The sequence below is a fragment of the Apis laboriosa genome, unplaced genomic scaffold (genome assembly GCF_014066325.1).
Source record: "Apis laboriosa isolate Shangri-la unplaced genomic scaffold, ASM1406632v1 scaffold5_cov152, whole genome shotgun sequence".
In the NCBI taxonomy this organism is placed as follows: Eukaryota; Metazoa; Arthropoda; class Insecta; order Hymenoptera; family Apidae; genus Apis; species Apis laboriosa.
The window spans coordinates 1,378,944-1,404,271 of NW_025223857.1; the positions used below are offsets into that span (position 1 = coordinate 1,378,944).

The 25,328-nt window shown below is 22.3% G+C and overlaps 6 protein-coding genes across 10 annotated transcripts; 3 read left to right on the plus strand and 3 right to left on the minus strand.

The window, feature by feature from the left end:
• Positions 1 to 1,468: 1,468 nt before the first annotated feature.
• LOC122718050 (prohormone-4) lies at positions 1,469 to 5,024 on the minus strand. The gene is made up of 4 exons (XM_043942723.1): positions 4,591 to 5,024; positions 3,159 to 3,290; positions 2,376 to 2,528; positions 1,469 to 2,169 (listed from the first exon to the last, which is right to left on the minus strand). The coding sequence occupies exons 1-4, from the start codon at positions 4,718 to 4,720 to the stop codon at positions 1,976 to 1,978; spliced, it is 609 nt and encodes a 202-aa protein (XP_043798658.1). The 5' UTR covers positions 4,721 to 5,024; the 3' UTR covers positions 1,469 to 1,975.
• A 238-nt stretch (positions 5,025 to 5,262) lies between these two features.
• On the plus strand, positions 5,263 to 10,752 carry LOC122717950 (syndetin). 3 transcript variants are annotated; one of them, XM_043942525.1, is made up of 10 exons: positions 5,263 to 5,280; positions 6,668 to 6,863; positions 7,110 to 7,625; positions 7,707 to 8,389; positions 8,457 to 8,832; positions 8,909 to 9,199; positions 9,283 to 9,753; positions 9,884 to 10,005; positions 10,067 to 10,256; positions 10,327 to 10,752. In XM_043942525.1, the coding sequence occupies exons 2-10, from the start codon at positions 6,819 to 6,821 to the stop codon at positions 10,435 to 10,437; spliced, it is 2,805 nt and encodes a 934-aa protein (XP_043798460.1). In that variant the 5' UTR covers positions 5,263 to 5,280; positions 6,668 to 6,818; the 3' UTR covers positions 10,438 to 10,752. The 3 variants fall into 3 exon arrangements, with proteins under 3 accessions (XP_043798460.1, XP_043798458.1, XP_043798459.1); XM_043942523.1 differs by lacking the exon at positions 5,263 to 5,280 and adding an exon at positions 5,417 to 5,458; XM_043942524.1 differs by lacking the exon at positions 5,263 to 5,280 and having other exon boundaries at positions 6,639 to 6,863.
• Positions 10,753 to 11,732: 980 nt separating this feature from the next.
• Positions 11,733 to 15,966, minus strand: LOC122718235 (ADP-ribosylation factor 6). Its single transcript, XM_043943107.1, has 6 exons — positions 15,758 to 15,966; positions 15,104 to 15,215; positions 14,860 to 14,963; positions 14,582 to 14,780; positions 14,301 to 14,484; positions 11,733 to 12,180 (listed from the first exon to the last, which is right to left on the minus strand). Exons 2-5 carry the CDS (start codon positions 15,183 to 15,185, stop codon positions 14,342 to 14,344), a joined length of 528 nt encoding a protein of 175 aa, XP_043799042.1. The 5' UTR covers positions 15,186 to 15,215; positions 15,758 to 15,966; the 3' UTR covers positions 11,733 to 12,180; positions 14,301 to 14,341.
• Positions 15,967 to 16,882: 916 nt separating this feature from the next.
• LOC122718231 (UDP-N-acetylhexosamine pyrophosphorylase) lies at positions 16,883 to 19,114 on the plus strand. The gene is made up of 3 exons (XM_043943101.1): positions 16,883 to 17,811; positions 17,903 to 18,299; positions 18,400 to 19,114. The coding sequence occupies exons 1-3, from the start codon at positions 17,297 to 17,299 to the stop codon at positions 18,934 to 18,936; spliced, it is 1,449 nt and encodes a 482-aa protein (XP_043799036.1). The 5' UTR covers positions 16,883 to 17,296; the 3' UTR covers positions 18,937 to 19,114.
• A 693-nt stretch (positions 19,115 to 19,807) lies between these two features.
• Positions 19,808 to 22,551, plus strand: LOC122718233 (separin). The gene is made up of 9 exons (XM_043943102.1): positions 19,808 to 20,014; positions 20,176 to 20,410; positions 20,487 to 20,776; positions 20,868 to 21,004; positions 21,086 to 21,302; positions 21,397 to 21,707; positions 21,784 to 21,951; positions 22,019 to 22,164; positions 22,266 to 22,551. The coding sequence occupies exons 1-9, from the start codon at positions 19,814 to 19,816 to the stop codon at positions 22,412 to 22,414; spliced, it is 1,854 nt and encodes a 617-aa protein (XP_043799037.1). The 5' UTR covers positions 19,808 to 19,813; the 3' UTR covers positions 22,415 to 22,551.
• LOC122718234 (mannose-1-phosphate guanyltransferase beta) lies at positions 22,448 to 24,685 on the minus strand. 3 transcript variants are annotated; one of them, XM_043943103.1, is made up of 5 exons: positions 24,415 to 24,685; positions 23,868 to 24,077; positions 23,409 to 23,802; positions 22,942 to 23,335; positions 22,448 to 22,726 (listed from the first exon to the last, which is right to left on the minus strand). In XM_043943103.1, the coding sequence occupies exons 2-5, from the start codon at positions 24,018 to 24,020 to the stop codon at positions 22,558 to 22,560; spliced, it is 1,110 nt and encodes a 369-aa protein (XP_043799038.1). In that variant the 5' UTR covers positions 24,021 to 24,077; positions 24,415 to 24,685; the 3' UTR covers positions 22,448 to 22,557. The 3 variants fall into 3 exon arrangements, with proteins under 3 accessions (XP_043799038.1, XP_043799039.1, XP_043799040.1); XM_043943104.1 differs by lacking the exon at positions 24,415 to 24,685 and adding an exon at positions 24,346 to 24,402; XM_043943105.1 differs by lacking the exon at positions 24,415 to 24,685 and having other exon boundaries at positions 23,409 to 23,798; positions 23,868 to 24,008.
• Positions 24,686 to 25,328: the final 643 nt, after the last annotated feature.

The following is a 25,328-nucleotide window of genomic DNA, read 5'->3' on the forward strand; positions in this document are numbered from 1 at the left end:
AATAATCTTGCTATAATGTGTTTCAAATTTAAATTAACAGAAAAGTAAACAAAAAATTATATAAATTAATTGAGATATTCTTTTTATCCTCTTGCATCGTTTTTTTTCTTAGTTAAATAAAAATTTGTACGTTCCAATAATATTCTAGTGAAAATAATTATATTGTAGAATGATCAATCCAAAGATTTTCCGATTATCAAAGACTTGCATTGATCTTCTTATGTTAACGAATATAATGAATAACGAAAGAATATATCAAGGTAAGTCTTTTACAAAGTATTACAAATAGTATTAAATTATAACGAGCAGTTTAACGAGAAGGAACTAGACACGAATCTGGCTTATCTACGTATTTCTGTTTGATGTGTATCGATGAGGAATAATACATACGAGTATTTCGTTCAAATAAAACCAATAATAACTGCAATCTATATGACAATAGATATTTATAGATTCTAAAATTCTTCTATTTTTTAATCATTTATTTTGTGTTTTAAATATTAAAATAATTTTTTTTAAACATATAGTGGAAGAAGACTTATCTGAAATTTATCTGATTGTCTTTCACTTATTTAACTGTAGATAATTATATATTTATGATATTTTATGAAATATGTTTAATCTAAATTAAATGTTAGTCAACGAAATATTGGTGTAAAATCTAGAAACAATTCAACTTCGATACAACGAAAAACTGAAATTCGTAGAAGGACCTTTACATACGGTACTGTACCAGCAGTAATTATTTAATTTTACAAGCATGTAAAAGATGACGTATAAGTGTATATATGTATATATATACTTATATATACTACATACATATATTTGTATATTGTATACAATAATTCTGTAACGAAAAACACATGCATTGTTTGAACTGCAAGATAGATAGATTCTTTCTTATACATAAATTTACATATGCACGTGTTTTCGAATATTACGAATATTAAAAATTATAGAAAAACCAAAGCACAGCTTCGGTAATAAAATACGAGTAGAATGGGAGTTCGATGATAATAAAATTTAATTTGATATCAAATATTGACATATTTATGCTGCATCAAGCACTAATTTAAAAAAATCAGAGATCAATATAAATAATAATGAATGACTTAACTTTGATTTATGAATTAAAATTACTAGTTATCGATGAATTCAATCTAAATATAAAATTTCTTTCAATTTTTATCTAAAATTATTAATTAAAATATATAAATAATATTAAAATGAGAAAAACATATGTATTAATAAAAATAATTTCTTCAATAAAGGATTCTTTCTTTCTGTATGTGTTTCTAATGATTGCATGTTACATCATACAATGTTAATCACAGAAAAACTTAACTTAATGTTAATTAAACAGTTAATTAAAAGAGTATATTGATCATAATATATTGATCATATTATAACTAATATATATATTTATAGTTTGATTTCAGTTGAATATTTCAATAAAATATAATTAATTAATTTAATAGTTATAACTACATATAATTATTCATCATTATCAAAAAATTTCCATCAATTATCTTCTTCATTTTTAAAATTCCGATTTTCAAATTGTATAATATCACAAAATATAATTTTTAAGAAGTAAATCACATGCCTATTGCAGCGCGAAAATGAGTGATGATATGTCGATAAAGACAGATATACAAGTATTAACCTTGACATTTAGAAAAAGTTTAAACATTCAGTACTCCCATGTCTCTCGATAGCAATAGATATCACTTAACTTATCTCGGTACTCGCTCGATGTATTTTTTTAAAAGCAAACAGTAATAAGAAAACATCGAAAAGGAAAATAGAAATGAAGAAAGAGAAAGAATAATAAAATGAAGAAAGGCGGTGATCATTTTGCAACGATTAGTCAAAGAATCTTCCAAAATTCTTTCTAGAAATATGATAGTGCGATTATAACACGATACAGCCAATGTATATACGTTATAGCCTCTACGTTTAAAAAAAAGCTTATTCAGTCGAGAAAACCAGTTTTCACGAGCTTTTCAAGAAAAAATTTCACGTCTCCCAATTCAGAATCTTTAATACCGATTGATTTTAACATGCCTAGATCGCCATTTTCCACTGCCATAAATACGGAGCGCAAATGTTCCAAATCTGTACGTAACAAATGCAAGGCTGCACCAAAATCCTCGATCGTCTGAGATTCTAGGAATTATAGTTAATTCTTCTAAGATTTAATGTTATTTATTATATATGTATATATATATATATATATATATATATATATATATATATATATTATATATTATATATTATTTAATATATATAATAATTTACTTAAAAATTTTTATCTGTCTATTATGAATGTTTTTAAAGATTGATCTATCTTTAAAGAAAATTGTAATAATTACCGGAAAGCGCTATAGCAACTGTATTCACTCCACCAAGAGGCTTTAAAGTATCCCGCGCTTTTGTCCCGAACAATTTCTCAAGATAATTTGGACCATGACTTGCCAACAATGATTGCAGAAAACTAGCAGTTTCCTCTACTGGTGGTCTTTTCGCTAAAACAAATAATAAAATATTTTAATCAAATCTTAAATATAAAGATTATATAAAAATTTTTTATAATTATCTAATGTCTAATTTAATCAATATTATTTTGTATTATTTTTGATATATTATAAGAATAAAAATTATTGTTATTTATATTTATTAAAATAATCAATTTCTACTTATATATATTATAGTAAAGAATGGGGAATCAATGTTACAATATATAAATGAATATATTAATCTAGTGATCTTAATCAGTTAAAACAACTATATATAACTATATATAACAACTATATATAAACAGTAATTATGGACAAGCATAAATTAGATATGCCTAAAACTCGATTTGTGTAATGCAAAAACTTTTTCGAAATCTATTCCAATTCAATCGATTTCAATTTTCAATTTCAATTTTGATATATTTCATTGAATTAATTTTTTATTTTAAAATTTAATTAATTAAAGAATTAATTTTAAAACTTAATAAGAATTATCATTTTATATTATTTTTATATTTAATAAGAATAAGAATACATTATTATTACAAAAAAAGTCCAGAAATAAATTCAAAAATTAAATTTTATTATTATTTATATAAAAAATAATAAAATTAATTAAAGAAAATTAGAAAATTTTACCAGCTGTGCATAATCGCGAATCTTCATCATATCCATCTTGACAATCGGGAGCTCCATCACATAGATATTGAATCGAAATACATGTATCGTCTCCTGGACATTTGAATGGCTCATATGGACGACAAGCATCTCCTATAATAATAATAATAATGATGATGATGATGATGATGATGATGATGATGATGAAAAAAAATAATAACAAATTTTATCACTTTTATTATTACTTTATATAATTAATTTATTTTAAATAAAAATTTTTTAATAATATGTAATATATTGTATGTACAAAATGTATACATATGTGTATCATACATATCTCCATTTGATGTATATGTTGAATACATATCATATATCAGAGCACGCGTTATACAAGATACATATATATATATACATTAGAAATTCAATTTTACGGAATAAAATAAATATAAAAGTTGGATAGATAATTCAAAAATATCAATTGAAACTTATTTATTAAGTTATAAGCAATTTAAATTTGATTTTAGATGAAGAAAAATAGGAATGAAATGTGACAATGTAATTAAAAACGTTTCATTCTATTTTTATTTTATTTTGTCTAACGCAAATTTCAATTTATAACTTAATAAATAAACTTCAAATAACATTTTTGTATAGAATTTTTGTATTTGTTTTTGTTTCCAAAATCGATTTTCCAAAAATAAGGTTCCATATTATAAACCTTATCATCTTATATATGATTATGAATATGTGTATTAACTTCGTAAATAATAATATCCAAATTAGCATACATAGCAATTATTAGTGGTTATATACGACATTGATTGATGAATATTCTTAATTAATCGTATCATCAATCATTTTCTCAATCAATTACGTATTTTAAAAACATTTAAATTCGCGAAATTATATAATTCGAGTCTTCTACAATTCATAACTACAATAAATTTCATGTTGTTTATTATTCAAAGGATTTACCATTGATAAAATAACATCTATTGCTGGCATAAATTATCACATTGCGTTGAATAAACCACAACGTTTGTATCACGAAGATGAATCGTGATATGTTTAATGTACCACGTGGACTCAAATTGCCATTTCAATGATGTTATCCATCAACACAATGGATCATTGTATCAAGATTAAAACTTACATGATATATCATAGACTTTGGATAAAAATGATTTATCAATGACCATAAATAAAGAAAACATATATTTTAAGAAAAATATTCTTGGATAAATGATATTATGTGCATGTATACATTCATAAATTATTCCAATATAATACCTTATCTATGCAAAATAATATAAGTATAATTATATTACTATCAAATGCAATTAATTTTATCATCTAAATAGTTTACAATCTAACAATAAGGTGTATTAATTGAATTAATTAAGATTATATTCGTTTCCCATTGATTAAGTTTAAAACATGAATAAATACTTACCTGAACGTTTCGTGTTGAAATGACCATAAAATCGACTTAAGTCGATCGCCATGACAGCACGCGGAAAAAAAACGCAAGCACTTAGGGCGAGGCTAAGCGCAGCTACACTAATGCAAAGTCTCTGAACCATTCTTAGTCAATAGATATTATAATTAAATTAATTTTTCAAGAAGGCAAGTTTCACGCGCACTTCGCGATTTTCTTTAATTACAATATAAGAACACAGAATTACTCTCTATCAATAATATCAAAGAATATAATTTCCGAGAATATAATTTCTTTGCTAAGTATTATATTAGTGATAATTCCTGATACACTGTTTCTTTAAACAAATATACACATATGGTTTCTTTGCTTCTACTTTTTCACTTTTATGATTTTTTTTTTTCGTTTTCACAGCCACCTATCGTCTCCGTTTGACACCGAGTGTCTGACGCGTGACGCGAGTATACAAGCACTATGAACACACCTGCGTACTTAGCACATACTACATGTCAAATATGTAAAGACCCCACTCCTTTCAGCCGTGTGAGCTCAATAGTGGGAGATATGTAAAATATATTTGACCAATCAGTCAGCAGGTCTTGTTGGCTACGACCAATTAAAATTGGCGATATCAAACGTTTTACCCTGAAACACCCACGCGATCCTTTTCTACCACATCTCATCGATTTCAACCTCCTCATACTCGTACGTAAAGTTTGTTTATCATTATAATTCAAGCAGCATAAATACTTTTGGAAATTAAAGTATATAAATTTCATGAAATTTTGGAGAATATTCTATTTAATCTATTAATTTCTAAAAATTTAATCACGAACAAATTTTTCTTTCTCCACCCTTCATATCTCGAATTATTTCTTTATATGTGAGTAGGGACAGATATTTTTACAAATTTTTTAAGTCATATATAAATCATATTTTTAAAAAATTTAAAAAAATAAAAATTTTTTAATTGATTTGAATTATTTAATATTAAAATTTTAATAAATAACATATAAAATAATAACAAATAATAAAAATAAAACAGTGAATCATTATTTAACTCTTTATATATATTATATTATATCTTTATATATTTTTATATGCATATTGTTATATGTATATTGTTCATATTATTGATAAAAAACTTATTAATATTAAAAATTTTAAAATAATGTTAATATTAAAGGACTATGTTTTTCGTTTAAATATATATTTTGAAAAATCATTTTGAAAAGTATTTTAAAATAATGTATAAAATTATAAAAAATACATTTATAATATAAGTACAATAGAATATATTATTCTTATATCTCGTAATTATTTAATTTATAATTAAATTATAATTATTTTTAAAATTAAATAATTTTTCAGTTTAAAAGAAATTTTAAATAAAAAAGATTATAATTTTATATTAAAATTATAATAAATTAATATTCACTAAAATAAATAAATAAAATAAATGTTATAATTTATAATAATTTATAATAATTTATAAATTTGAAAATTATTTGAAAATTATAAATTTGAATATAAATAGAAAATGTTAAATACATAATTCCTAACGTACATATATTATATAGATATATATTATATATTATATAGATTATTGATTTTTCCTAGGAAAATCATATTAATATTTATTTATCTAGCAATTTAATAGATTTTTTATATTTAACTATTTTTTTGTTTAATAAGATTATAATTAAATAATATATACATATTTTATTTTTAAAGAATATAATAATAATATATATAAATAATTTTTAATTAAAATTTTATTAAATATTTGTTTTATTTTAACATTTTTTTAATATAATTTAAATTATTTTATTTATATAATATTAATTATTATATTTTTTTATGAATATGCTAGAAATAAAAAAATATAATGAATCAAAAAATTAGTATTATTTGAAGATAGCAGTATATATATATTATTTATATAAATCTATCATTAATATCATTCTATTATATCATAAATGATACAATAACTATGAAAACGATATAACTCCCGCGGAAATTTTATATCGTACATAACCTGAAAAAAATATTGATATACATATGTGATCTAAGCATCTATATAATGTTTCAGTAACAGATTTTATGTAGTTACGAAATGGAGTTAATTAAATAATTACAAAGAAATGCAAATGTTAATTGATATATCAGGATGGATAGAAATAACAAGATATCGAGTTAATAGATGAAAATGTGTTGCACCAAATTTTAAAGAAATTTACAGTATGGAAGATTTAAAATGTAAATTTTTCGGTCTTATTAATAAACAGGTAAATAAATATATGATAAATAATGTGATAATAAATGTAATTTTTTTTTCCTTTTTATTATGCTTTAGGTTATGTCATGATATTATTTTTATAGTTAATTTTTTTAATTAATATATTATAATAAATTTTAAAATAGTTTTCTTTCAAATAACAATTCTTAAAATAATTTTCTTTTAAATAATATTTAAAGAAAAATTATTTTAAACAAAAATTAATATGATATTTATATTTTCTATTATTATTTAGAATGCAATCAAAATACCACTTATGGGTTTACATCCAGATCTATTGAATCCATCGGAATCACAAAAATCAGATGAAATACAATCAGAAGCTGATCAATCAACAGAAAGTGAACCTATTCCTGATCAAGATATATTAGAATCTATAGAAGGAATTTATTTTAATACAGATCATAATTTTGATCCTTGTAGACATGAATTAGAAAAACTACCAAAGATATTGCAATCTAAAGATATTGAAAAATGTTACAAAAAACTGAAACAACAACATCAAGTTGTTTCAAAAAAAGTTCTACAACTTATTTTACAAAAACAAAGTACTTGTAGCAAAGAATTTGCAAAAATTTTATTAATACAAGAACAGTTACAAGATGTATTAGAAATCTGTAGAATGGGAAGAGCAGATTTAAAATTAGCTGAAAGACAATTTACTACAGCTAGTTTAGGAATTTTAGCAAATTATAAAAAACGACAGATTGTAGAAAAATTATTAAATAATTTAAATACCATAAAAACATTGGTAAATATTTTTTATTTTAATTTATATTTATTTCATAATTTATTAAAATAATAATAAATTAATTATTGTGATTTTTTTTAGCAACGTACAGGAGATAGATTGCAAGAATTATTAAATGAAAAGAATTATCCTAGAGCAATTTCATTGCTTTTAGAATGTCAAAGTGCAGCACAAACATATAAACATTTTCATTGCATTGCTGCTTTAAATGGAAAATTGCAGGATATTTTAGAACAAGCAGAAGAAGCATTAGATATTACATTGTCAAAGATGTGTACACAATTTGATGTAACAATATATACATCCATTCAAGAAGCTTATACTTTATTAGGAAAAACTCAATCTGCAATGGATCAATTGCATATGCATTTCACTGCTGCAATTCACAATACTGCTTTTGCAGTTGTTCATTCATATGCAGGTGGAGATACAAAAAAACAATATAAACAACTTTGTCAATCAGTACCCCGTGAAAGTTGCATTATTTGTTTAACAGAATTATGTAAATCACTCTGGACAATATTAAGTTCTTACTATTTGATAGTAAATTGGCACAATACACAAAAAAATAAAATTGAACAAAAAACTGATATAAAAAATCTAGAAGAAACTTTCAGCAAACAATATGTAAAACATAAATTAGAAAACAGTATGATTCGAGTATGGCACGACGTCGAAATGAAAATATCGATATTTTTGATAAATGCTGATTTGACTTATATTAAATTTGAACAGTTTGTTCAAGTTTTAGGAATAGTTAATAGGTAAATATTTTATGTTTCTATATAAATTTAATTTAATTTAAATTATATTAATGAAAAATAATTACAGATTAATGGAAATTGGAGAAGAATTATGTGGTTTCAAATCAGAAAATTTGCAAGAATCTATAAGAAAACAATCATTATCATATTTTTCTCATTATCATGCATCAAGATTGGATGAACTTAGAATATTTTTAGAAAATGATGGTTGGGAACTGTGTCCTGTCAAATCAAATTTTGTAGCAACGCAACTACAAGAATTTAAAAGTTTAAAACCATCTTTAACTAGTTGTAAAGTATGGAATAATTTTGATTCGAATGTTGGTGAAAATGATAGTACTATAAGCACAGAATGGATTCAAAAATATTTAGAAGGAGGTGCATCTCCATTTTCTATAGGTTTAGATGATACAATGGATGAAGATATTTTAATAAGCAATGAAGTATGATATTTAGAATTAATTTATTCTTTTTATAATAATTGACAATATAATATATAAAATAATTTGTATTATATAGGATAATCCTCCAGCGTATTTTTCTGATGAATCGGACGATGATATTCCAGATGAATTAAAACATGAATATGTCGATGATTCAGATAATATCAAAACAAATAAAAAAAAATGTAAACTAAAACAATCAGGACCTATGGTTACAAATACGACACTAAGTATATTGCGAATTTGTGGAAAGTATTTACAAATGTCTAGATTATTACGATCAATTGCAATCACCGTTATACAGAGTATGATACAGTTTTACGAATTATGTTTTTATACTGTACATTTATTTTTTACTTCAGACTTAGTAAGTTTTAGTAAATTATTTTATTAAGAAATTAATTATTTTCTATCGAGAAATTTATTAATAAATAATATTTCTTTTAATAGCAAATAAATAGTGATTCTTTGTATAGTCCAAAATTAAAGTTATCTTTAGCAAGAATTAAAGAAAATTTAATTATTTGTGAAAATGATACGGAAGATAATATTAAATTAAACTCTGATAAAGTGCGTCAGCCACAACTATCTTCCATTGTAAATTTATCACAACCAGAAAAACTTCATGGTTTGACGGAACGTATTGTAGGAGTGGAATCTTTAATATTTTTAGGCCAACAATATGAAAGTTTGAAAGCATATCTAGAACATCTTATTGGTGCTAGTCCTCAACGTGGTTTTCTTCATCAATTTTATATGCAAACAATAGCATCAACTATAGATCTAAGGAAACCAGTATATATGGCTGTAGCATCCCAAACATTTGATGTTGCAAATATTTTAAATTTGATGAACAAAGTTAATTGGGAAGTGACTGATGTTATGTCCCAACATAGTAGATATATTGATGCATTACTTCAGGTATTTATTGTAACTTTATATAAATAAAGTTATATAAAATAAGGTATATAAAATAAATATTTTACTTTATTGAAAATTATTTTCTTATATTTATTATTTTTTTCATCTTTAATTTTTTTTTTTTTTTTAGGAAATATCTGTTTTAAATGAAAGATTAAAAAATATCGGGAGTTGTCTTCCTTTAGCAGATGATGTATATAATTCTATTTGGGAAAATGTAGCACATTTAATAACTCATACATTAGTAGAAGGGTATGTCATTTTATTATTTAGATCTTATTTATTTTTTTTTTATATTTATGTTTTATCGCAGATTTTCTAATGCTAAAAAATGCTCAAATGGTGGTAGAGCACTAATGCAACTCGACTTTACGCAATTAAAATCGAAATTTGAGATAACGACTTCTTTAAGACCAATGCCTCATAGAGAATATGTTGAATTATATATTAAAGCATATTATCTTCCAGAAAATAGTTTGGAGGAATGGATAAGAGATCATAAAGTACTTAAAATTACATTTATATAACACTTACATAATGATTATACTTTTATTTATTATTAATATTTTACAGGAATATTCTGTTAAACACTTAATTGGTTTAGTTTCTTCAGCTTGTCAAAACAATAAAAAAACTCGACAACGTTTAACTGCGTTTATAGAAGAACAACGCCCTACTAGATAGCATATCCATTATAATACATCTCAAGATTATATTGAAATAGAAATTGCATAAAGAATAAGTTTTTAAAAAAAAATTAAAAAAAAAGAAAAAATATATTGTCTTCATGTATGTATATATATATACATATATATACATGGAAATTTCTATTATTTATCACTAAAATAAGCAAACTCACTTGATAATACTTTAATTTTTATGACTCTCTTATTTTTATATTTTATTTTCGTTTATTTAGTGTATAAATTAGATTCACAGTTTTATAAAAACGTGTTGTAACATCAAAATATGTGATAAAATATGGAATTTTTCATTCTAGCAATGATTTGTAATAGATGTTAATAAAATATAAATGATATATGTTAAAAGAATCTCATATTGAAATTTATATTTTTAATTGGATTTATAGAATATTATTAATTAATAATTATAGATTTGTCATACTTTTAAAATATTTAGAAAATTCATATTATATATCTAGATTTATTATAATAACGAAATTATAAAGAAAAATTATCTGCACTTTTAATCTAAAAAAAAAATTTAAATGTTACTGAATCTGTTAATAAAAAGGATTATATTCCAAACAATCTTTTTTTATTTTATCCATTATAAAAAAATAAAGTGTAAATAATTTGATTTCATATATATTTTATTTTATTATAGCTTTTTTTATAGTAGATATGTAATAAAATATTTAAATATATATTGTTCTATATAAAAATTATAATTTTCATAAATTTATATTTTAATATCTTTGAGAGTGGAAAATTCATAAAATAAATAAAAATATAATCCATAATTAATAATAGTAATTAATATAATATTTATATAATTATTTTTTAAAATTAGATGCAATTATAAATATTCTTGTTAAAAATATGATAATTTATATTTTAAAAAACTTTTTTCAAAATAAATACTGTTGTAATTTAAAGGTATCTTTATTATACAAATAATAATAATAATAATAATAATAATAATAATAATAATAATAATAATAATAATATACAAATACATTTTTTCTAGATTTATCAATTTCTAATTTTGTAAAAATTATTATTATTTATCTATATAATATACACTATAGCATTACACTTATCATATATTTATAATTTTTATTTGTATTAAACCAAAAAATTCTATTGCACCTCTAGTTATTACTTATAAATTTATATAATATATTATATAATATATTTATATAATATATAATATATTTTTTGATGTTCAATATTATCTCGTGAAATATTATTTTATTAATGGTAACATTTAAATAATTAAAAAATTTATATATAAAATAATTTATTAATGTATGAATATCCATCAATTTTATATCTTTTTAAAGTAGAAAAAAATGGAAATCAAAGAATTTTTTATTTTATTGCAATATGATAATAATATATATAATTTTTTTTTTGATTTGTATAACTGGTGCATCGAGAATTCTTTGGCTAATAGTACAGGTCAACATTCCTTAATTTTTAAATTTTATGGATCATATTTATTAAATAAAATTTATTATTAATAAAAAAAACAACCGTTTTTTCTAAATTTATCTTTTCAATTTTTATTTAAAAAATTAAATTATGTATGTAATATAACTCATATTTTTTATTAATTTTTATAAAATAAAGAATACGATCCATGAAGTATAAATGTTAAGAAATGCTGACAGTTTTATTGATGTAATCAATTTCTTCCTTACTCCAAAGCGTTTTATATCGAGCCCTGCGTTCTGAATGGCCCCTGTTAAAACAAATTGTTGGAAAATGTAGATGATACACATGTGTGAAATAATTGAAATATATTAAATGCTTATTTTGACAACAAGTCTATTTCACAATGTTATTTATTAATAATGCGTTACAAAACATTTGCTGTAACTAATAAAATAGACATACGCCTTCTGTTCTTTCTTTTTTCTTTCACTTTAAATATAAACTCAGTATCTGAAATATGCATATTTTTGTTATTTCATACTGAATAAAAATAAAGAAATGTATTACTATGGGTAGGTAAAACTCGATTTATTATTAAAAAATTATAAAAGATATTTACTTCAATATTATTTACCTGTAGAAATTATTTCATTTCAAGTTTTGAATTATTTAATTAAATATTTATATTCTAAAATTAATAAAATTTAATTATAAATATAATTCATTCAAATAAAGTTTATTGCCAAGATATACTTGTTTCTTCATAATATTAAAATACGCGTGTTTTTTGAAAAATAATTACTTTCTAATAAAATTATATCAGTTACAATTATTATGTTTTATCTACAATTACAAATAAGAGAAAAATGTGACATTATAAATTTTTTTTTTATATGATGAAATTAATAAATATAAATATAAGTATAGAACATTGCTCAATAATACGCTTACACTTTGATTGAAAAAACAGTCTATTATTTCTTTCCAAAATTTATGTATAATTTTTAAATATGAGTTAATTTATTCTGGACATAATTCTTGTCAAAATAAAATACTTAACATTAATGATATAGACGTCGAGAAAGAGAATCTGATAAACTTATATTTGTATTAATTATGACTGATAAAATAATACAATTTGTTAAAATCTTAATATCTTAATATAATCCTGGAATGTAGATAAAATGTTGATATGAAAATAGAATGATAGAATAATATGTATTTTTGTTATTTTACTTTTAAACGCTATATAAATATGAAGCTTGTACAAAAGAAAAAATCGAATGACGATGAATTTTTTTTGTTCAGTTAACAGCAAATATCGATAAATATGTTTATTATTCTTATTCTACACCTTATCATCGAAAGAAATGAAATAAGACGCAGGTAAAAACATTGTTTGACTCTTTTCTCTAACCTAATTCTAATTTTGCGTAATTAGATCGCTTAAGTGTAAAAAATTGGCAGATTTAATGTTGTTACATTATCAGTAACATTGTTCTTATTTCTTTTCTTTTTTATTCTGATTTATGGTTTTTGAGCTTGTGTTACTAATTCAATTCAATTCAATGACTTGCCATTTGTGCATACAGAACAACCTCATTTGTATGTATATATATATACGTTTGTACATTGAATGCATTTTCATTAAAGTCAAGCACAAAAAAATTTACAATATCATCAATATCATTCTTATATATATATATATATATATATATATATATATATATATATATATAAAAAGAGAGAGAGAGAGATTGAATGATATTTATAAAAAAATTTCACTCAAAAACTGGAAGACAATTATTAAAAATACGGAAATAAATCACATCATCATGAATGTTTTTGAATGAAAAATAAGATTAATGGCAAAAACTTATCAATGAATATTTTCATATTGTATGAAGTTATTAAGTGCTTTAAATTACATTTATATTTGTGAGACTATATATTAATATTATATGTAATACATATTATGTAGTATTAATGCAATCAGTAAAGAATGAATTTTTATATTTAAATTTTCTGGATAATATTTTAAATTAATAATTTTTATGACTTTTTATATACTTTTGAAATTAGCATCCATAATATAATATATAAACTATAAATCTATAAATTATAGTAAAATGTTTAACATAATAATCTAATTAAAAAAATATTGATGTATTCATTTTTACGAATTTTAGAAGATAGTTAGTAACAAAATCTATATCTTTTGATACTTTAATAATTTTCTATCTATATAATATTAATATGCTGAAACGCATCATCAATGATATCAATAATTGCTCTACGTTTGCTGCAGTACACTTGAAATTATTTTTTCTCCCTTTCTTTCTCTCTTATAGATCATAATGATTGTTATTAATTATGTTATAAAGCCTCTATATGATGAATAAAAATGAAAATACAAAGCAAACGTACATTCTTGGTATGTGGCTAATTGATGAAAAATAAATATTTGCTCATAATTTATGATTACTGGTCAACCATGTAAGGCCTTCATAAAGCCCATCTCCAGTTGTGGCACATGATGGCTGAACATACCAATTTCTATCTCGTATCCTAGTTAAACCCAATTTTTCTTGTATTTCATGTGGTTTCATTGCTAAAAAAGATAATAGTTTCTTTATTTATATATACATTTATATGATAAATCATATGTAATGATTATCAAATCATTATAATTATATTTAGATTTATACCATCTGGAAGATCTTGTTTATTTGCAAAGATTAATATAATAGCATCTCGCATTTCTCTATCATTTATAATTCGATGAAGCTCTTGACGTGCTTCATCTATTCGATCTCTGTCAGCACAATCTACTACAAAAATAAGTCCTTGAGTTCCAGTATAATAATGACGCCAAAGTGGACGTATTTTGTCCTGGCCTCCAACATCCTACAACAATATAATAATTATTATAAACATTTTCTATAAAAATATTATTATTACTACAAATGTTAATGTTATTACTTACCCAAACATTGAACTTAACATTTTTATAGGTAACTGTTTCTACATTGAATCCTACAGTTGGTATAGTTGTTACAGACTGTCCTAGTTTAAGTTTATATAGTATTGCTGATATGTAATTAAGGAAATGTTGATGAAAACTACTACATTTAAAAAAATATAACATAATTTTAGAGATTTTTTTTACAAAATTTCAAAATAAAATTTACAAAATAAAAAAAATTTTTTTAAATATATATCAAGGATACTAGTTTTCCCAGCAGCATCCAATCCTAGCATCAAAATTCGCATCTCCTTGTTGCCAAAAATCTTTGACAACAATTTGCCCATCTTGCCAGCTGCTTTCTAGGCACCTGGCTTCTAAAGTTTAGAAATTTTAGCTTTTAAAAATATCGTTTTACTATAAAAAAATCTTACTTTTTAAAAATATTTAAAAATATAACAGTTTATGAATTATTTAAATAAAATCTTCTTTTAAAAATTTGTATAGAAATTATAGTAAAATGAATAAAAAATTCTATGAATTTAGCTTAAAATTAATTGTTTTAAAAGAAATATAATATTTTTATGAATAATATAATTTAAATATTGCCGAAATAAAAGAATTCAAGGACATTCTTCCTAACCTATCAAATTCCATAAAATAAAATTAAGACAATTAGAAAAATAATAGTGTATAAATAAATTCATAATATATTCAAGATTTAATTGAATTTGTAATTACAATTTGTTTATTTATATAAAAAATAATATTCATATAATAATACCCTATAGTTGTCACTATAAATGTATTAATTGGTTTTGTAGCTTGCATGACAATTGATGACGAATTTTTTAAAGAAATCCTTCGAATCAGCAATATGAAAAGACTGTAACTTGAAGCAAGCATAAATGTAACTTACCGAAATACATTTACAAAGGGCGAGTACTTTATCATGAACGCATAGACATATCACATCACTACACATTACAACTTATTATATTACATCTGTAATATTGCAGCAGCATTATTGAAAATGTTATTTAGGCAGGTACAACATGATGTCTCTTCATAAGTCACAAGCAAACATGCATGTAACTTAAATGAAATATTGAGATCACTTCGGTATACATTGAATACTGACAGAGAATTAAAAGCGCCATCATGTGTTACTATCTATTACTAATATCTAATTGGCAATACATTTAAAAATTATATTATATTGCATAAATATGGTCACATACCTTATATTATCGAAGATAGTTTCGAGTTTTATTAGTATATTTCAAAATATGATCTATAATAAAATTGAAATAATATAATAATATTATGTAGTATAAAATTATTATTTAAGTTTATAAATAATTCGATTTAAATATCATTTACTAATTTTTTTTTCTTATTTTTATCAAGGATAGTTGCTAATTTTAAATAATATAAATATACTTTATAAATATTTTTTAAACGTAAAGTTTTTTTGTATAAAAAAATTAGTATATATAGTAATGTAAATTGAAAATCTTTTATTAATATTGTTTTAATATATCTTCATATAAAAATGTGTTTTTAAATATTTTTAATTTTTATGTATACATGCATGCGCATGCCGGTAATCAATTATTTAAATAATAAAAATATATTGTTATAAATTTTTTTGTTTTCTTAAATTATCATAAAATTTGTATAATATATGATTAAATTAAATTTTAAAAAGTTCTTTAAGTTATTACCTTATAAAATCCAAAATTGTATATCAAATAAATGAAATAATAATTAAATCATAAAAAATATGTGTAATATAAATAAAATTAAAATTGTTTTTAATTCGGAAATTTAAATATTTACAAGGAAGAAAAAAATAAATAATATATGGATATTTTTTAAATAAATCTTAATCATTATTATAGATATTATATTTTTAAATATATATACATATTTTAATTTTGATTAAAATATAACTTGCAAGTTTTCTTTCGTTTTTTATCTTTATTTCATTATCATAGTAGTAACTTAATCAGAAGTAATTTTTTCATAAAAAGTTAATTACTCTTTATCAATAACATAGAAATAAATGTTAATATTGACTTATATAGGAAAAGTTTACGGTTATGATTACGGTTCGGATATTTAATCAAATTTTGATGAGAAAATAATATGATCTTTTAAAACATATTCATGGATGCAAAATATGTTGAAAAGGGAAAGGAGAATAGTCAGAGAAGTTGGAAGGGTAAGAGGGGCTGATAAGAGAAATCGAGTCAAATGTGCTACGTGGAATCGTGAAAGTAAAGGCGTATTCCATTTTATCCATGAATTGGGATAGGTTACAAATTTCAATCAAATGACTGCTGCTTTTTACATTTATTTTTTTCATTTATTTAAATAAAGAAAAAACACAAACATCTATCAGTTATTGTGTTAAAAATAACAATATTGAAATAACGTGATATAATTATTGTTTATGTACACACGGTTGTCAAGCGAAATATTGGACTCTGTAAATATGGAATCTCTTCAAAGAAAATTGATAGAGTGCGGTCAGGAACATTTATTAAAGTTCTATGATGAATTATCAGATAACGAAAAAGAGGAGCTTTGTCAAGATATATCTGAATTAAATTTCATGGATGTAATATCATATTTTGATAGTGCAATATATGCTTCTTTGAATATGAATACATTGGATGATAAGGTATCTCCTATTCCTAAAGAAAGTATTGCATCTGTTAAAACCTCTGATAAGAAACAATTAAAAATGTATGAAGAATTGGGATTGCAAGAAATAGCAAATGGGCAACTAGCTGTATTATTAATGGCTGGTGGTCAAGGTACTAGATTAGGTGTAACTTATCCCAAAGGTATATACAATGTTGGTTTACCTTCTGGAAAGACACTTTTTCAACTACAGGCAGAAAGAATACTTCGTTTGGAAAATATGGCAAAGGAAAAGTATGGGAAAGATGGAGAAATTACGTGGTACATACTTTTAGTTTAATTTCTAGATTAAATAATTTAGTACATAAAAATTTATATTTTAAATAAAATAATAATTAATTTTTTTTCTTAGGTATATATTAACCAGTGAAGCTACTCATGATATAACAGTATCGTTTCTACATCAACATAATTATTTTAATCTAAAAGAAAAAAATTGTAAAGCCTTTAAACAAGGTATGCTACCATGTTTTACATTGGATGGAAAAATTATTTTGGATAAAAAATATAAAATTTCGAAAGCTCCAGATGGAAATGGGGGAGTATATCGAGCTTTAATAACACAAGGAATATTGGATGATATGATACAACGTGGAATTCATAGTGTTCATGTTCATTCAGTTGATAATATTTTAATAAAAGTAGCAGATCCTATTTTTATTGGATATTGCTTATCTTTACAAACTGATTGTGGAGTTAAAGTTATAGAAAAATCTTCCCCAAATGAACCAGTGGGAATTGTATGTAAAGTGCGTAAAATATTTTTAATTATTCTTTACTTATTATTTCTTATATTATTTTATTTTATTATTATTATTGTATTATTGTATTGTATTATTATTATTACAGGTTAATGATATATTCAAAGTTGTAGAGTATAGTGAAATTTCAAAAGAAACGGCTGAATTATATTCTAATGATGGACAATTAATATATAATGCAGCAAATATATGCAATCACTATTTCACTGTAGATTTTCTATATAGCATTGCTAAATATCATGAAAAAGAAATGGAACTTCATGCTGCTAAAAAAAAAATACCATATATTGATGAAGATGGAAACCGAAATGAACCCAAAATTCCTAATGGTATTAAAATTGAGAAATTTATATTTGATGTATTTAAATTCGCAAAACATTTAACAGTTTGGGAAGGAATTCGTGAAGAAGATTTCAGTCCTTTAAAAAATGCAGATTCTGTTGGTCAAGATTGCCCAAGTACTGCACGAAATGATGTACTTAAACTTCATAAAAAATGGTTATTAAATGCAGGAGCTATATCTGTATCAGGTGATATAGAAATATCTCCTTTGTTATCTTATGCTGGAGAAAATTTAAATCATATAAAAGGACAATTATTGGAAGGACCTTGTATATTGGAATAATGAAATTTATTGTTTTCATAATTTTTTATGATAATGCTTTTGTTAAAAATCTTTTAATTCTTCAAAGAGTCTTCATAAAAATATATTTTTTAACATTCTGTAATTTAATAATAAAATTTAGTTATAAGAATTCTTCAATAGTCAACATTCTTATATAAATTTTATAACAATGATGCAAAAATGTAAATATGCTATTTATTAAAAATTGTAAAATATGAATTTTATATATGTAAATAATTTTCATATGATTTCATATGATATTATCAATGATATTTACAAAAATGTTTTAATAAATTCATATTTGATATAATAAAATTATCATAATATCTTGTCTAAAAATATGTAATTATAAAATTTTGAAAATTATGAAATGATGAAAGTATACAAAATTCATATATTTTAACATAATGTATTAAATATATTATTTTTGTACAATTAGTATGGTATATATAATAATAAAAATTAATAAGAAAATAATATCGATAAGTTTTATATATTTATATTTAATTCTTAAATAAAATTTATTGTATCAATTATGACTTATATAATTTATATTAAATACTATTTAATATTTAAATACCATGTTTTCATATTTTGATTTTCTTTGATATCTATATTTTAAAAAATATATTTTTAAATATATAAAATGAAAGATAAAAATATAAAAGTTTATTTTGAAATCAATAATTATATAAAAAAATATAGATTTATAACAATTTATTTTTTATTACTATAAATTTTTTTCTCTAACCTTATATACATAGGTTGGTATTAGCTACATTTGAATTTAAGCAACAGTTACAATTGATAAAATTGTAAAACGTAAAAGAGTTTATAGTTATAAAAGTTATATTAAAAGTGAGTTATATTTATTAATATGGACGAAATTTTCGAAATTTTAGACAATTGTCATTTAAATAATGATAAATGTGAAGAAACATCAACAAATATGATAGAAATTAATTGCATACAAAATTTAAAGAAAGAGATCGATAAATTATTTGCAAATATACGATGCAATTTAGGAAGTGTTGAATACACAAATCTTAATAAAATGTTAGCAAATTGTCATTTAAAGGTATCATTGATGTATTAATTTTATACTATATTATGAATTTTATATGTATTGTTAGAAATATAGAATTAGAAATATTAGAATTATTAGAAATATTAAAATTAGAAATATTTCTAATATGAAATAAAATAATTTGTTTACATAATTATGAATATTATTTTTAGACTGGTAATGAACTTGAAGCTATATTTCATTTAATTGAATCACATGCTGTAATTCTTCGACAACAAATATTGCATAGATGTATAAAAACAGAAATGCGAAAATCAATTTTAAATGTACAACAAACTTATGGGCTTAAATCTTCTTACGTTGGATTCAATATAAATAATATAAATAATATAAATAATGAAAATAAAATTGAAAATATAAAAACAATACTTTTTGATTTGCCCAAAGGTTAAAAATAATAAATATTTTTTTATTTAAACTTTATTGAATATACTAATTATTACAAATCTTTTTTTATATATAGAATGGTATATGATCCAAATCACTGGACAATATAGATCTCCAGATATTTTTACATATACTAGAAATAAATCGGATACAATGCATGAAATATATATTACTATATTACCAACAGGAATTAAAGAAGTAGAACCCTTGTGTCTAGCATTACCAAAACCTAAGTTACATTCTTCATATGATATTTGTTATGAAATTCAAAAATTACTTTCAAATAATAGATCAGAATTAGAAACTACATATGCAAATAATGAATTATATTGGAAAATGAGAGAGAGACAAAATGCAAATATGAAGGTATTTAAATAAATAATATTAATAAATTTAACAATGTTTTATATATGTATATGTATATATACATATTTGCATATATGTATGTATATTTAAGACTGCTATGCATGCATTAGAACATATATGGTTACGAGAATGGAGAATCTTATTTATGGCAGATCCAATAAACAAACAAAATTTAGTAACAGATATTGTACAAATGATAGATAAACTTATATCTGATTACAAAACTTCGTAAGTAAAACATATTTTCATTTTTCTAATTTATCTTTTTTATATATATTACAGAAATCATATTATTGCAATATATTACAGAAAAGTGATATCAAAAAGATCTAAGTGGTTATTAAAAAAAATAGCATTAGCAGCATGTTTTCTTACAAAAGAAGAAATAGCACGTGCTGTAAAATATGTACTTTCTGATTATGATAAACTTGCAGACAGTGTTATACTATCTATATTTGGAAAATTATCTTGTATGCAAGAGTTAAAAAATGCAACAAGGAAAACATTAGTTTTAATAATTGATGAAGTAAGCTTAATAATATAAATGTAATATTTTATATTGTTGCTCTTTTTACAATATAAAATTCACAATTTTTTATATGTTCTCTAATATTTTATAGCATATGGATTATATACCTTTTGAATCTATGGAAATTTTAAAATTCCATCCAATTACACGCTTTCCATCATTGCACATTGCATATGCTTTATTTAAAGAACATGAAAATACAATGGAAAATGGCTGTAAAATAATTCGAGTAAAAGATGATATGGGTACATGTATAGTTAATCCTTCAGGTAACTTATCAAAAATGGAAAAACGCATGAGATTATTTATTGAATATTGGTTACCAAATTGGAGAAGTTGGTACAATATTGAACCACAGGAAGAAGTTTTTGAAGATTCATTAATTAATCGAGATATATTAATGTATATATAATTTTATTTTTTTATATATTATATTTTATTCAACATATAATATATTTATGATATATTATTTTCATAGGTATAATGGTCATGGAAATGGAATACAATATTTACCAGGAGAACAAATAGAAAGACTTAGAGTAAAATCAATTGTTTTATTATTTGGCTGTAGCAGTGTAAAATTACTTAATGTAGGAGGACGTTATCCGCCATATGGAATTTCAAATCAATATTTAATAGCAAGCAGGTAGAAGTAAAATTATTTTTATATATTATATCAATTTTATATTTCATATATTACATTTTATTTTTAGTCCTTGTGTACTTGGTATGTTATGGGAAGTTACAGATGCTGATACTGATAAAATGACAACAAATTTCATCAGTAATTGGATTCCATCACCATTAAATAGACCATGGACTGATATTGATATTAATATGTGGTGTTTGGGTATTCTAAGTTAGTATGAAAAATTATAAATTATCTTCTTAATTATTTTTATTGTTTAAATTCATTCTTATAAATTTGTTTTTTTTTTTTTTTTAATTTCTGATAATTAGAATTTCTAAAGAATTCACATAAAAGCTCTCAGAACTTGTCTATAGAACCTGAGATGTTGAGAGCAGTTGCAAAATCTAAAGATGTTTGTTCTCATTATATGACCGCGGCTGCAATAATAGTACGAGGACTACCAATAAAGCTTATTTGAACTGTAAATGTAAAAAAAAAATATAAACGAATATATAATGAACATGAATTTATGTGAAAAGCTGATAAAAAATTTATTTATAAAATGTTTCATAATTTGGTCATTTATCATGTTCGATGTATATTTTAAGATATTATTTTTGGTCACATGATTATTTGTGGTTCTGGTACAGAACTAGAAATATTCTTGTGAGGTAAAACTTGACCACCATTGATATATAACTCATCCTTAACGATCACATCTTCACCAAGTACTGTAGTGCCTTCCATTCGTACCCAACGTCCTACAACACTTCTCCAGCCCACAATGCACCTACATTAACGTTGCATTATAAATATATTAAAAAATAAATGAAGATCTCTTTAAGACTTATACTTTCACGATTTTATTATTTTTTCATTTTTTATGTATGTATGTGCAATAAACTTATAGATTTATTTATTTCTGATCGACGAAAATAATTATTTATCTTTACTTAAAGAGTTAATATGCTATCACATAAAAAATTCATAAATTTTAACATTTACCCATCCAGCCATGCGTGTTCTTTTATTATAGCTGCTTTAAGAATAGTACTTCTTTTAATGCAACAACCATCGGATAAAACAACACCAGGACCAATTGTAACGTTCGGTCCTATTCTACAATCTTTGCCAATCTTTGCTGTTTCATCTATTAAAACATTTCCTACTACTCCTGGACCAGAATATAATTTTGCTGGAGATTTTTGTCTTAAAGATGTCAGGTACATGCTCATTCCTTTAAGAAAATCTTTTGGTTGTCCAACATCCATCCAAAATCCTGTTAGTTCCATTGCATATAATTCTCCATCCCGAGCCATATTCGGAAAAATTTCTTTTTCTATACTTGTTGGTTTCAATTCTATTCTTTTTAAGACACTTGGATTCAAAATATACATGCCTATAAAATTATATTTATATTTTAAAATAAATATTAAAATTAATGTCATAATTCAAAATAAACAAATACTTGCCTGCATTAATTTTATTTGAAATAAATTCTTGCGGCTTTTCTACAAAATTCTCTATTTTTCCATCATCTCTATATACTACTACACCATACTTTGATGGTTCTTCTACTTTAGTTACAATTATAGTACCTTCTCTACCATGACTTTTATGAAATTCTAAAAGTTGCATAAATGGAAAGTCACAAATAATATCAGAATTTAAAACAAAAAATGGTTCGTCTCCTGAACACAATAGATCATGTACAAGTGCAAGTGGTCCTGCAGTGCCAAGTGGTTCTGGTTCATGTGAAAAAATCAAATGAACTCCTAATTTTTTAACTTCTTCACTTAAATCTCTTTCCATTTCTTCTGCCCGATAAGATACAGCTAATATCACTTCTGTCACATTTGTTTCTATCTAAATGAAGTATTATAATATTAATTTGTAAAAAATAAAAATAACACAAAGATATTGCAACATACCAGAGCTTCTATTTGATGTAAAAGCATTGGTTTATTAGCAAATTCTACTAATGGTTTTGGTCGACTTAATGTTAAGGGTCTTAATCTAGTTCCATATCCACCAACAAGAATTACAGCTCTCATTGTTTCTAATTTTTTTTTTTTCCTTTGCATTACTCTTCAATTATCTTGGTTAAAATATATAATAGAACATTCATATATAATTTTATTCTAAAAAAAAATAAAAAATTAAAAATAAGAGATTAAGATTTGAAAATAACAAAAAAAAATATAAAAAAGTAAATGAAAATATATGTTATTGTATTAATTATACATTATGTGTATAAGTATAAGTATATATATATAAAAAAAAATATTTTTATTTAAAAAAAAAAAAAAGATTTTATCCATAAGATCTCCAATTAACAATTATTTGAAAAAATATAAGAAAATCTGCAAAAATGTAATTGAAAATGAAATGTATTATAAATTTAATTACATATTTGCTTCACAAATGTATTTTCTATTTTAAATATTTAGACTACACAAGTATCGATAAAACGCATACCTGATGTCTACATATCACTATAAGTAAAGGTAGAAAATAATCATACTAATGAATATTGCCACGTAGGATTGAAATATAATGTACACGTATGTACATAGTGACACACGTATGCGATAAGAATACACGCATAATTATAAATACTAACACAATTAAATAGTATTAATCGCTTTATATTTTAACAATATTATTCTTATCGGAATTATTATTCATTTGCTTATTTTTTTTACAATTAATATTACGCTATATAAATGCTTGTTATTAGTAATAAACTGCAAAAGCGCCATTATATTATGTCACTTATATTATGAAATACATAATATAAATATATTTGTTTTTATAAATTTATTTTTTTAAATATTTATTTAAATATATTTCATAAAAAAATTATATCATTATCATATTTTAAAAATAATTTAAATAAAAATAGGATTTAAAATTGCTGTAATTATTACAAAGGTTACATTTTTCTTATTTTATGATAACTTTAATTCATACATTATTTATATTACTGAAAATAATATTTAATAAAGATTCACAATAAAAATTAATATTGTTTTTTATTGTGGATACTTATTTCTAAAATTAATTTGAAATAAATTATACTTATAAATATTTATAATTATATAAATTTTAATATAAAAATTTTAATATAATTTTAATATAAAAATAAATACAAATTAAATGAATTTTTATTTTATTTTTTTTTTTAATATACGAAATTAAAAATAATATATTTCATTATAATAAATTATTTATAAAGTTTTTATGTGCGATAATATATTCGCGATATTTTGCGCGAAAACAAATATCTTATGTATAGAAATAGAAAAAATAAAAATAAAAATTAGAAAATTATATTATGAATAAATATTTTTTTGATATCACTTTCATTTATTATCAAAAGAATTGTTATA

Bases quoted from the DNA above. Each gene is read 5' to 3' on its own strand.
- LOC122718050 (XM_043942723.1), bottom strand. From the start codon at position 4,720: ATGGTTCAGAGACTTTGCATTAGTGTAGCTGCGCTTAGCCTCGCCCTA. The intron at 3,291-4,590 runs GTAAGTATTTAT...TTATTATTATAG, and splicing joins TTTCAACACGAAACGTTCAG to GAGATGCTTGTCGTCCATAT. The intron at 2,170-2,375 runs GTAATTATTACA...TATAATTCCTAG, and splicing joins AGTTGCTATAGCGCTTTCCG to AATCTCAGACGATCGAGGAT.
- LOC122717950 (XM_043942525.1), top strand. From the start codon at position 6,819: ATGGAAGATTTAAAATGTAAATTTTTCGGTCTTATTAATAAACAG. The intron at 8,833-8,908 runs GTATGATATTTA...TGTATTATATAG, and splicing joins ATATTTTAATAAGCAATGAA to GATAATCCTCCAGCGTATTT. The intron at 10,006-10,066 runs GTATGTCATTTT...GTTTTATCGCAG, and splicing joins ACTCATACATTAGTAGAAGG to ATTTTCTAATGCTAAAAAAT.
- LOC122718231 (XM_043943101.1), top strand. From the start codon at position 17,297: ATGTACACACGGTTGTCAAGCGAAATATTGGACTCTGTAAATATGGAA. The intron at 17,812-17,902 runs GTACATACTTTT...TTTTTTTCTTAG, and splicing joins AAAGATGGAGAAATTACGTG to GTATATATTAACCAGTGAAG. The intron at 18,300-18,399 runs GTGCGTAAAATA...TTATTATTACAG, and splicing joins CAGTGGGAATTGTATGTAAA to GTTAATGATATATTCAAAGT.
- LOC122718234 (XM_043943103.1), bottom strand. From the start codon at position 24,020: ATGCAAAGGAAAAAAAAAAAATTAGAAACAATGAGAGCTGTAATTCTT. The intron at 23,336-23,408 runs GCAAGTATTTGT...ATAATTTTATAG, and splicing joins TTCAAATAAAATTAATGCAG to GCATGTATATTTTGAATCCA. The intron at 22,727-22,941 runs GTAAATGTTAAA...ACGTTAATGTAG, and splicing joins GAACACGCATGGCTGGATGG to GTGCATTGTGGGCTGGAGAA.
- LOC122718233 (XM_043943102.1), top strand. From the start codon at position 19,814: ATGGACGAAATTTTCGAAATTTTAGACAATTGTCATTTAAATAATGAT. The intron at 20,015-20,175 runs GTATCATTGATG...TATTATTTTTAG, and splicing joins TAGCAAATTGTCATTTAAAG to ACTGGTAATGAACTTGAAGC. The intron at 20,777-20,867 runs GTATTTAAATAA...TGTATATTTAAG, and splicing joins GACAAAATGCAAATATGAAG to ACTGCTATGCATGCATTAGA.
- LOC122718235 (XM_043943107.1), bottom strand. From the start codon at position 15,185: ATGGGCAAATTGTTGTCAAAGATTTTTGGCAACAAGGAGATGCGAATT. The intron at 14,964-15,103 runs GTATCCTTGATA...ATTACATATCAG, and splicing joins GGATGCTGCTGGGAAAACTA to CAATACTATATAAACTTAAA. The intron at 14,781-14,859 runs GTAAGTAATAAC...ATATTGTTGTAG, and splicing joins ATGTTAAGTTCAATGTTTGG to GATGTTGGAGGCCAGGACAA.